The 11757-nt window shown below is 27.7% G+C and overlaps 3 protein-coding genes across 3 annotated transcripts; 2 read left to right on the forward strand and 1 right to left on the reverse strand.

The window, feature by feature from the left end:
* On the forward strand, positions 1–1233 carry GO595_000755 (bacterial Ig-like domain protein; the record flags this gene model as incomplete). The annotated part of the gene is made up of 1 exon (XM_067921027.1): positions 1–1233. The coding sequence occupies one exon, from the start codon at positions 1–3 to the stop codon at positions 1231–1233; it is 1233 nt and encodes a 410-aa protein (XP_067779224.1).
* A 1397-nt stretch (positions 1234–2630) lies between these two features.
* Positions 2631–5645, forward strand: GO595_000756 (uncharacterized protein; the record flags this gene model as incomplete). The annotated part of the gene is made up of 1 exon (XM_067921038.1): positions 2631–5645. The coding sequence occupies one exon, from the start codon at positions 2631–2633 to the stop codon at positions 5643–5645; it is 3015 nt and encodes a 1004-aa protein (XP_067779225.1).
* Positions 5646–7344: 1699 nt separating this feature from the next.
* On the reverse strand, positions 7345–8469 carry GO595_000757 (dynein regulatory complex protein 10; the record flags this gene model as incomplete). Its single annotated transcript, XM_067921049.1, has 1 exon — positions 7345–8469. One exon carries the CDS (start codon positions 8467–8469, stop codon positions 7345–7347), a length of 1125 nt encoding a protein of 374 aa, XP_067779226.1.
* Positions 8470–11757: the final 3288 nt, after the last annotated feature.

Consider the following 11757-nt stretch of genomic DNA (forward strand, 5'->3'; position numbering starts at 1 on the left):
ATGATTTCCTGTGTTTTGTTTTTCTTTGCTGTGACAACCACACAATTTACTTTTGATGAAGTAATTTGTAATTCGTCATACGCATATGGCAAAGGAGGGGCATATCTTTCTTGGACTGATCTTTCAAATAGTAATGCATATTACAAAGTTTTTCAAGGTACAGTCAATTCTAATAATGAATGGTCCGAATGGAAACAAATTAGTACATATAGGAAAGGTTCACAACTAAATGTTTTAAATGTTTACCCAAGTCAAATTGATGGTTTCGAAGGCCAAGCTACTTTAAATGCAGGTAGACATGATACATCTTCAGCTAGTTTCACGTTTGGAAATGATCCTACACAACATTTATTACCTTCATCAGCAGCTCTTAAAGTTATATTAGAAGGAGGGACAATGACGACAGAAAATGAAGTCATAAATTTTGAACCATATGGTGTTGATCCAAGAACTGGCGAGCAGGCGATTTGTGTCATACCAATTTCAATCAATGATTTTGAATTTAGTGTTAAAGCAAATCCATATTTCATTTATGACTATGATGTTATATTTTTTGGTTCATCAAGATATAGTTCAGGTTATAATATTCTTACTACAACAGCTACAAATGTTGTTGCTGAATATATAAAGAAAGGATATGGTGTTTTTGCTGGGTATGATTCCATTGAAGCTAATTTTTTTATGAATGGCAATGCAGAAAGTCTACTTGCTATAAGAGATCTTTTTGGAGTTAAAATTTTTGGAGTTGATAAAACTTTGAATGGTGAAAATATATCTTATGCGTATCACCTCGGGATATCATTAAGAGTATTACATAATGGTTTAATTACAAATTATCCTTATGAAATTGGTCAAAAGGACACAACTTTTTCTATTTCTATAATCGGTGCAAGTACTGCAGCATCTGGAGATGTTTGGGTGTCTTTCAATAATAATGTTAACAGAGATGAATTTGGACTTCTTCATGGTTTTTACTTAACTACGAATAATAATACAGCAATGATTCAATCAGGTTTATACAATTTGAAGCCAATAGAATGTAAGATTATAGCAAACACATTATTTTATTTAAAGCAAAGAACTTATGATAATTATGTTGAGGATCATTCAGCACAAGATTTTGAACCTCCAATAGTTAATTTAATTTATAATGAAGAACAATCTATGGTTCTGATATTGGCTCCTTATATAATTATAAAGTTGAAGCATACAGAAGGGATAATGATGATTTAATTGATACAACTAATGAGATTGAAGTTAATGTAACTACAGGAATTAAAATGTATAAATATGTTATTACTTCTAGCGCTGATGTGGATTATAGCGAATTAACATTTGAAACTGTTAATAACTTCATTGAATTATCAAATGAACAAATTTTTAATCAAAATTATGTACACGTTGCAGCTATAGATAATGCAGGGAATATTGGCGAAATAGCAAGTATCAAAATACTCCCATCTACGAACACATTTACACAATCGAACACATATACTAAATCGAACACATATACTAAATCGAACACATTTACACAATCGAACACATTTACACAATCGAACACATATACTAAATCAAATACATATACTAAATCGAACACATATACTAAATCAAACACGTATACTAAATCAAACATATATACTAAATCGATTACATTAATATCATCAAAAACGCATATAGAATCAATTTCACATTTGAATACATTTACTATCTCTAATGCATTTGTTATTTCGCAAGATGATAGATTGTCTCATTCTTTCATTTCGATTCATTCTATTTCATTTACGCAAACAATAATTCTTTACTCATATGTATCGAATACTCAAATGAAATATTCCAATTTCAGTTACTTTTATGTCAGTTCCATATATTATAAATATACAATTATATTATATTCAACATATTTTGTTTTTTATTCTGATTTTTTCACAACTTTTGCACAAAATGAAGGAAATAATAACAAAGTGAACATTGCTATTGCTATCAGTATTCCAATTGCAGTAATATTGATAATTTGCGTCATATCAATATTATTTATTATCATGCGTAAACAAAAGCAATCAAGTAAAGAAAATAATGAAGTGATTATATCCACAGCAGGAACATCAGAAAACTTTTCATTGAATGACAAACCAATGAGTATTGAAGAAGATCCTTTTGCTCAAGATTTTAAAGAGGACAATCAAATATTAATATGACAATTATATAAATATTATTTTGTCATTTTAGTAAAAATATGATTTGTTGTTTAATAGAAAACAAATTTCAAATTGTTTATATAAATAAAAATAATTTTCATGTAAAAACTTTTTTAATTGTAAATATATATTATATATATTATATTGATTTTTCCCAATAATAATTTTCAGATGCATCTGAAGGCATTCTCTATCCTTCATTATATGTGATATAATACTCATTTATTATTTAAATTCAAAGTAACCTAAACATTTTTTAAAAATTAATTAAAAATATCTTTAATGCTATTATCTTTATTTTTAAGATATAGTTTAACTATTTTTATCTTTTTCAGCACCAACAAATAAACGGTTTCAAAAATGACTAAAGTTGGCGGTTATAAAGGTCGATCATTTTCCTATGAAAAAAACATTTGACCGTTTAAGCATTGACCAATGTCGGAAGAATTTATTCCAATTTTCGAGACTGTTGTCTCCCAAGTTTTATCTGGCGATCAAACGCAGATGAAAAATGCGCAACAATCATTAAATTCTCTTAAAGATAATCCAAATTCACTTTTCGCACTTTTAGCTGTCATTAATCAGTCACAATCTCAAACTTCCAGACAATATGCGTCAATCATCATTAGAAAGCTTATACGTGTGCACAAAGAAACACTTACGCCTGAGTTCCAAATGCAACTTTTTGTTCCATTATCCCAAGCGATAAAGAACGAACAATCTTTTGTTAATAGGTGTAATATATGTGATATTCTTACTGACATGTCAATTTCTCCAGAAGAGCTTATTAATTTATCTTCACAATTGATACAATTAAATTTTTTATCTACCTCATTTTATCTTTTATATAATTTCTTTTATACTCTTGAATATCCTCAAAAAGAGGCCCTATCACTTCAATTATATCCCATTTGTGTTTCATCACTTACGAATGATGATCCTGAAGTTCGAATTCAATCATCACTTTTTCTTCAACTCCTTATTACTGAAGTTCCAGACTCACCAGCCATTGTTGGCAATGCTGAGTTTGCCCAAATTATTGAGTTCAAAGCTGCCAATTTAGCCAATATCCCCAACATGAGTCAGCGTGAAGCTACTGAACTATTTAATCTTATTGGTTGTGTTATACACAATGCTCTTCCCTGTTTTATTGAGCGCCATGTTGGTTTTGCGCAATTTACATCAGCATTTATCATACAACAATCGATTGATCCATACATTCGTTATGCTGCAATTGAAGCTCTTAGTAACTTATTTGAGATAACCATTGATTCATTAGTACCAATTCTTCCTGCAATTTTCCAAAACTGTTTAATTTTTTCTGTTGAATTATCTACAATTGATCAAGGATCGGAAGATTATACATTTATTGGGAATCTTATTGATATAATATCGACAAGTATCGAACCCGAAGTTTATTTTGCTCCATTTTTCCAATTAATCTGTGGATTGATCTCAACGCAAAATGAAATGTCACAACGTGTAGCAATATACGCACTTAGTTCTTTAATATTGCCAATTGGCGACTTCATTTATAATGAAGATTATATTGATCAAATCATCGAAATAATTATCACAGAGTTAAATTGTCCAAGTTTAATCATAATAAATGAAACAGGAGATTTAGTTTCAAGTTTATGTGAAGCAATACCAACAGAAATCAGTGATTATGTTGATGATATCTTTCGATTATTACTTGGACATGTCAATTTACCGAAATGTTTTCGTGCATTAATTGATTTATTATCATGTACTACTGAGCCGCCAACAGATTTAGAAGCAGCAATACAATTTGTTATCGATTTAATTCCTAAATCATCCAAAGAAACACATGAAAGTTTAGTATTATTATTATCTAATTTACTTTATAATTATGAAAACATTAATGAAGGTATATATCAAGTTTTGTCTCCTATCATTGGCGGGTTATTATCAGGCGATTTAAATCAACGAGGTTTAGCTATAATTGTCTTTGGAGATTTAGTTCGTATATGTCCACGTTCAGTTGTTTCTGATTTAAATAATTTCTTACCAATAATATTACAATCATTTACAAATGATGATTTTGAAACTAATCAAAATTGTTGTATTTGTATATTACATATTTGTGAATTCCAAGCACAATATTTAATACCTTCATTAGAAACTATATTTAATGCACTTGATATTATATTACAAATGAAATCTGCTAATATTAAAGTCGAAGATGATGAAAATGATGAATTTGATAATAGTGAAGAAGATACAGATACAAAAGAAACAATTCTATTTGCAAGTTTCCATAAAATGCAAATTATTGCACTTCAATGTCTTGCGACATTATGTTCTAATTTACCACAATATACATCAGCACATTTTGAGCGAATATTAAATATTACTAATGATATAATATCAGGGATTTATTATTCGAATGAAGCAATTCAAACACTTTCTTTACTTGCAAATGGTTATAAGGCAATGAATATTGATCCATCGCCAATTTTCCAAATTATATTTCAACAAATTTCGATTCCTAATGAAATACAAAATTGTTGTGCAGCTTGGCAAACACTTGATGAACTTATACAACTATTTGGGTTACCATTAATTAATGTTTATATTGATTCTATACACCAAGAATTATTAAATGTATTTTTACATAAAAAAAATATTTATAATCAAAAAGGTGATAAATCAGAAATATTATGGGAAATACAAAACTCAGTTTTTTCTATTCTTGAGACAATTGTTGAAACATTAAAAGATAATTCCGAGAAATATCTTGAAGATATTGTTAAAAGTTTACTTGAATTAATGCAAAATCCAAAAAAGAAGTCATATTCTAAAGCTATCCATTCATTGATTATAATATCGACAAATGTTACACGTTTTAATGAGTTATTTACTGTTGCTTTGAATCCAACAATTAATAACTTAAAACATAAATCGAATTCAATTAAAACTTTGACAATTTCTACATTAAATATCGCATTACATTATAATCCAAATTCTTTATTACCCATAAAAGATAATTTAATTAATTATTTATGGGAAATCATTTCGAAAGTAATAAATGGTAATAAAGAGTTTTCGCCTTTAGCTGAAGAAGCTTTCGCTTTATGGTTCTCAATGGTGCAAATTTATCAAATTAACGTGAATTTGGATGTATTAGAATCTGTTTGGGAAGCCGCTTACTTCACAACAAATTCAGAGGTGCTAAAATATGTGGCAAATTTCGCAGTGTTATGTGGTCAATTCCAATCTGAAAAAATTAGAACAAATTTGATCATATTCGCAATTACTGTGTTCGCGTCAAATGAAAACATTATACGAAAAGTGGCACCAGACGCTTTGAGATTTTTGGCAGCACTTGTTACATCTGCAACTCAAGAACAAATCGCAGAACAATTAAGCTTTAATAGCGCATCAATAACACGACTACAAAATAATTTGGCTGCACTACAAAATTGATATTTATAATAAATAAATTATTATTCATTTCATTATATTTTGTAAATTATATACTACTGAAGAAATTCAACAAAAATTTAAAGATGAAATCAAAACGAATATTTTTGGTTCATCGATAAAATTAATGAACATTATGTAGAACTTTATAAGAAGTAATTAAAGAAGGAGTAAATCCGAATAAAATTGCGAAAATAATTTCATGAAATATTGAGATAAAATTAAAGCTCATATTACAGCTTACGAAACAAAACAATCTAAAAGCAAAAATATTGTAGAAATGTGTAGTGAAAACCGATAGTTTTTGGCGGGTTTTATGTTAAATTCATAATAAATCACACACAGACACTGAAGTATCAATATGTCCTTTGATACAGAAGATTTTGCATTTCAAACTACTTACGAAAATATTGAACAAAATTCTATAAGACAAAATAAACAAATGAAAAGATTCTCACAAATACCAAAATTAAATCAACAAAAATATCAAGAATCAAAAAGAAAAAAGAACCATGAATTTTTAGTGCATGACAAAACACCTGATCAATTAGATGAAATTGTTTTAAATATAAAGGAATTGACAGAAAAAATGGTTGACATCAGAATTAAGCTCGATCAAGTTGAAGAAGACAATGACAATTTGGAAAAAGAAAATGCTAAATTGGAAGAAATTCTCACATTACTAAAAAAGGAAAATAAAATTAAACAATGTGCAAATTAGTACAAGAAGTAAAGATACTGTTACCGATCTCATACCATGCATCTATTTTCGTAAAATGCTTTTTGAAATACATTTTCTTGAAAATCAAAATTTTAATGAAATACATTTTCAATTTAAAATCATTCTCTCATTTTATTGAAACATGTATTGTTCTAACATATATTTTAGAAAATTCGAAGAAGGGACAAACATTAACATTGAATGTTTGTCAAAATTTGGGTGTAAAATGTTTAGATTCCTTGAACAATATGACATAAATTTGATTTCTTAATTCATATTAAATCAATAACGTTGTTCGTTACATTACATTTCCATATTGAAGAAGGTAAACGGCTTTCTTCGACGGTTGATTTAAATGAAGATATTGATTCAAAAAATGAAGAATATGATGAAATTATTAATTCATTATTGAGAAACCTTGGAGTTCACCCAAATACAAGAAGATATGATGAAAAAATTTATCAATTAGCATCCAATATTAATTCGATCTCGCCACAAGCTTTATGTTATATTAGATCTTTTATTCCATTACCTTCTTATTCATCAATGCATAATCATTCATAAAAATTTATGCAAAAAATATTTTAAATAAACAATCACATTTTTTTGAATAACAAATCATATATTTTTATTCAGGAAATAAATAAAGACCACCGCACTTCAATAAAAAGTTGCACTCAATTTATTATTGACTAAGCTGATTTTTTTTTAAATTTTAATAAAAATGATAAAGAATAATAGTTTAGAAAATAAACACATCTAATATGCAACATCAGCATATAGGAAATAACCCAAAATTCCGGAAAAAACATGGTTGAAATCATATCGAATTTCGAAAAATTGCACAGTCGAAATTTCGAAACGAGGGTATTTTTGTAATCTCATACCAATGCTATCCTTAACCTAAAGTTATAGTTGAAAAAATATTGCAGGATTTTGAGTTTTAGGACCTCATAAAAAATAATTCGGTACAAAACATATTTACCTATTTGTTGCTGTTCTCCTTCCTGTCTTTCTTGATTTTGTTCTTTTCCTTGTCGGCTTAGGAGCAGTTTCCAAGAATTTTCGAATTTCCGCTTGTAATATTAATGTTGAAGCGATTAATTCCTGATTTGTTCTGTTGGCATTATTCGTTTTCACAACGTATCCTTGTTCTTCATGTCTTAAAGGTGCTCTTCTTTTCTCTATTTCCTCATATTCTTCTTTTAACTCCTTTAATTCTCTTTCTTTTTCTTCCGCATCTTCGCGAGCTTTTAATATTTTCGTTGTTAGATCGGTCATTTCTTCGTCATATTTCGTAATGAGTTCTTGTATAGCTTCTTCTTCTTTTCGGAGTGTTCGACGTTGTTTACCTTCTTCATCAGAATTCGCCTTTTGCGCTGACGATAATTCCATTTTAGTTTCTGCAAGTTGTTGTTTAAGTGATTCTTCTTGTGTTTGAACTTCTTCTGGATTTACATCTTCTTGTTGTATTGCTGCTTCATTTGCACGTGCTTGTTGAATTTGATGTTTAATTTCATCTAAAGTGTCTTCTTTGGAATGGACTTTTTTCTCCATTTCTTGTGTGAGTGATAAAAGTCGTGTGTTAAGTTGATTAATATAATCTCGTGATGTCTTTTTTCGTTGTTGGATTTCTTGGATCATACGCTTTTGTTTTTGATCGCTTTCAACAGGTGTAGAAAAGGTTAAATTCATCATATCATTTAAATCTTGCATAATGGATATTAATTTAGTGGAATTATTATTATCAGTTTGTTGTTGTAAAAGTGGTGCAAAAAAATCTGAATGTTTTTTCATGACACGAATTAAGTCACGGGCTGAGTCTTTATATAAAATTGTTTCATCTTCAAGTTCTAATTGACGATCTTGTTTTGCTTGTCCATCTGCATTAATCATGGATGAAATATCATGTTGGCGAGTAAGAAATTCAGCATGAGCAACTTGCAGTTCTTCATCAAGATCTTCTCGCCCTTCTAGAAAATCATTTAATGTAGGGAGAAGTAAAGCATATTCAATACGACTTTTACAGTCTTCAAGAACAGCAAGAATTCTTCTGGCTTCTATTGAAGAAACTGTATTTCGATTTGGAGTTTCATTTGTTTTCATTTTTTGGAGAATCTGTTAGTATACGTTAAGTAGATCGCACTTTTCCTCTGGCGCTTTTTACATATTGGATGAAATGTTATGTGAAAAAAATGAATCCCGAGGCAAAAAATTTTTGTCAATAAAATGAAATATTCAGTATAATGAAACATGAAAATATATTCATGATCAAAAAGTATTATTAAATTGATACTAGAGTTCTCAGGTAGGGACAAACCGTTGACACTGAAGGCCCATTCCATGTGATATGTGTAAACATTTTTTTGTACTTTTTTGAATGAAATTTCTCATTGAGCTAAGGTGTAAACTGTGTTTCATTTTTATTTTCTTCTACCAGCTTCAATTGCCTTTTTTTTTAAGTATTGAAGTTACGAGCTTTTAAATTACTCAACGATGATTTTTTTCTGTGGAGACCTATTTATTAAAGGTAAATTTTTCTATCAGTCCATATTCAAACAAATCAGCTGATTGACAATATTGTTCTTTTAAGTAGTTTACATTATATGTAATACATTCATTTTCTTTACATCAATACAAATCATACGATAGGACTTTTTGAACACGTTCATCATTTCGAGGGTAAACAACAGAGTTCGCGTAGATGATTGTGTAAAATCTCATTTGCCATGGTAACATACTGAATTATATATTCTCCTTTAAGGAAAAATGACAACTTTTCTTAATGAAAAGATGTAGTCATCCATATAAATCCTCTGTACGATTTTTTTTATATTTGAAATTTATAGTTAACTGGTGATAAAAATCATCTTTTTACACACACACAGCACACATTCCACTTCGTTTCAGTGTGCACTTCGCTTCGCTCGGTGTGTGGCTTCGCACTACGTGCTCAGCGTCAGTATACATAATCAATATTAAATATATTACTGTATATATATATATTAATAGGCATGTGATTGAATATATAATCCATTGAATATGTATAATAATTATTGAATATATATTTGTACAGAACCAATCATATGTATAGATAAATTATATATATTATTGATATTATTTTAGTTTATTATTTCATCAAAAGTAGAAGCGTAAAAAAAACGCACCATATAGAAAACAGAGGCATGAAAAAATCACATTAAAAAGACTATAAATCCACACTAATCCATTGATATTTTGATCATAAAGCAGAAGACAAAAAAACTCATTTTGGGGTCTAAACTCTAAAATGCCAATTTCATCTGTGCATCTGTGCAAGATACAAAATCATTATAAATTTACTATAAATCATCGTAATAGTAAACATTGAACAAAAATAAAGGGTTTTTATATATAAATCATTGTAATTATTAAGTATATAATGTTAAGTATATAAATAATATTATTCATTATTAAAATATTCTTTTTCAATAGTACTCATTATTTGAGAAGTATTTCCTCTAAGATAACTTACTGGTATAGTATCTTTACAAGATTTTTTACCAGGAACTTTAAATAATACAGTATATTTATCTTTAGCTTTATTATAATCAAGTATTTTTATAACTTCACCATTCCATCTATTAGGTATAGTATTAGCAAGCTTTGGTTTATGATGATAATCATCTACAGCAATTAATTGATATTTAGGCTTAGTTATAACAGTACCATGATTAGCAATTAATGTATACATATTACCTTTACGATCATCAATTTTATAACATTCTCTACTAATCTGATAACGTTTTTTATGAATTCCATAATGTCTAGGTAATATATATCTTACATAAGAACCTACTGGTATAATTAAATTTTTTATCCTTTGTTGGTATTTCAGCTAATTCTAAACATTTAGATATATACTCTTTTTCTAAGTATCTTGGAATATCATTAAACATTTTATTAGGAGTACATCCTATAGAAAAATGATAACTATTATTATATATGTTTATAAACTTATTCATTCTTTTAGGAGTTATAATATAAGTATATTTTATATTATGAGACTGATGTTTACTCTTTTCAGTTATAGTATTCATATCACGTAATGTTCTAATGAATCTATCTATAATACCTAAACTACTATGGTTTTTATCTGTAATAATATGCATACTAACATTATTATCTGTTGATAATTTTACATTGTTTTTATCTGAAAAACCAGGTTCTTCATCAGATGTTAGTTTTACAGAATGATATTTATTGATAAATTGTTTTGATGTATGATTAATATTCTTAGCAGATTTATATTGTAAAGGATATGCTACTACATATCTATTATTAGTACCAATGAATATATGCCAATATCTAGGGTTTCTACCACTAGTGTTGTCATATGAATCATGGAACCTAATATCAGGTCTATTACTGGATATTTTAATTATATATGGTTTAATATCTTTTATTTTAATAAATTTGTCCTTCAATCTTTTATCTACAATATTTTTAATAATTTCATTTTTGACGTTTAAATGTTTGTTTTTAACATGTTTTTTCACATGATTATATGTTTTAGAATGTGTTTTATCAATAGTATCATTTATAGATGTTTTCATTTATTTTGCTTATTTTATTACATATAATAGTTATTTTTCTATAATTAAAATGGGATTAGGTAATATATTTGGTGGAATTAAAAATTAGTTCAAGGAGGTGGTCGTTTAGTTAAAAATATTATTGATAAAGGTAAGCAAATATGGGGTCATTCATCACCTATAATAAGTAATAGTGGTAAAATTATTAGTAAAATACCTGGTGCTCCACAAATTATTAAAAATAAAAAAGATAAGATAACTGATATCGTGAATCAGTACGTTGATATGATACCTGATAGTAAATTAAAGGATAAGATTATAGGTGCTATAGATAGGGGTAAACAAGTATCAGATAGAGTTATAAATAAAGTACAGAAAATTAGTGATAAAACACAACTATATATAACAACAGGTAAAAATATATATACTAAATTAAATCAAACAAAACCAGCTACACAACAACAACCTATTAATAGTATAAACACATCTGGTGTAAAATTATTTTATATATAAAATAAGGATTTTTTTATCACATAAATGACTGAAACAGAAATTGAAATAGATAAAATTTTAAATAATACTGATGATGAAAATAATACTGATAATGATAATATTAATAAAGTATCATCAAATGACCACATAATCATTGATAAATAACTCATCAAAAAATCAACTAATGAAACGAGAAATATTAAAAATAATGATGCTAGTTTTTTCCCGATTCTACAGGGATAATGAAAACCCAACCCAACCCAATGGGTAAAGCCGAATTGTAGTATACTTTATATCATAAATGAAGTCATCTCAGTTCACTTTTTTT

Source organism: Histomonas meleagridis (genome assembly GCF_020186115.1).
Source record: "Histomonas meleagridis strain 2922-C6/04-10x chromosome Unknown contig_11, whole genome shotgun sequence".
In the NCBI taxonomy this organism is placed as follows: Eukaryota; Parabasalia; order Tritrichomonadida; family Dientamoebidae; genus Histomonas; species Histomonas meleagridis.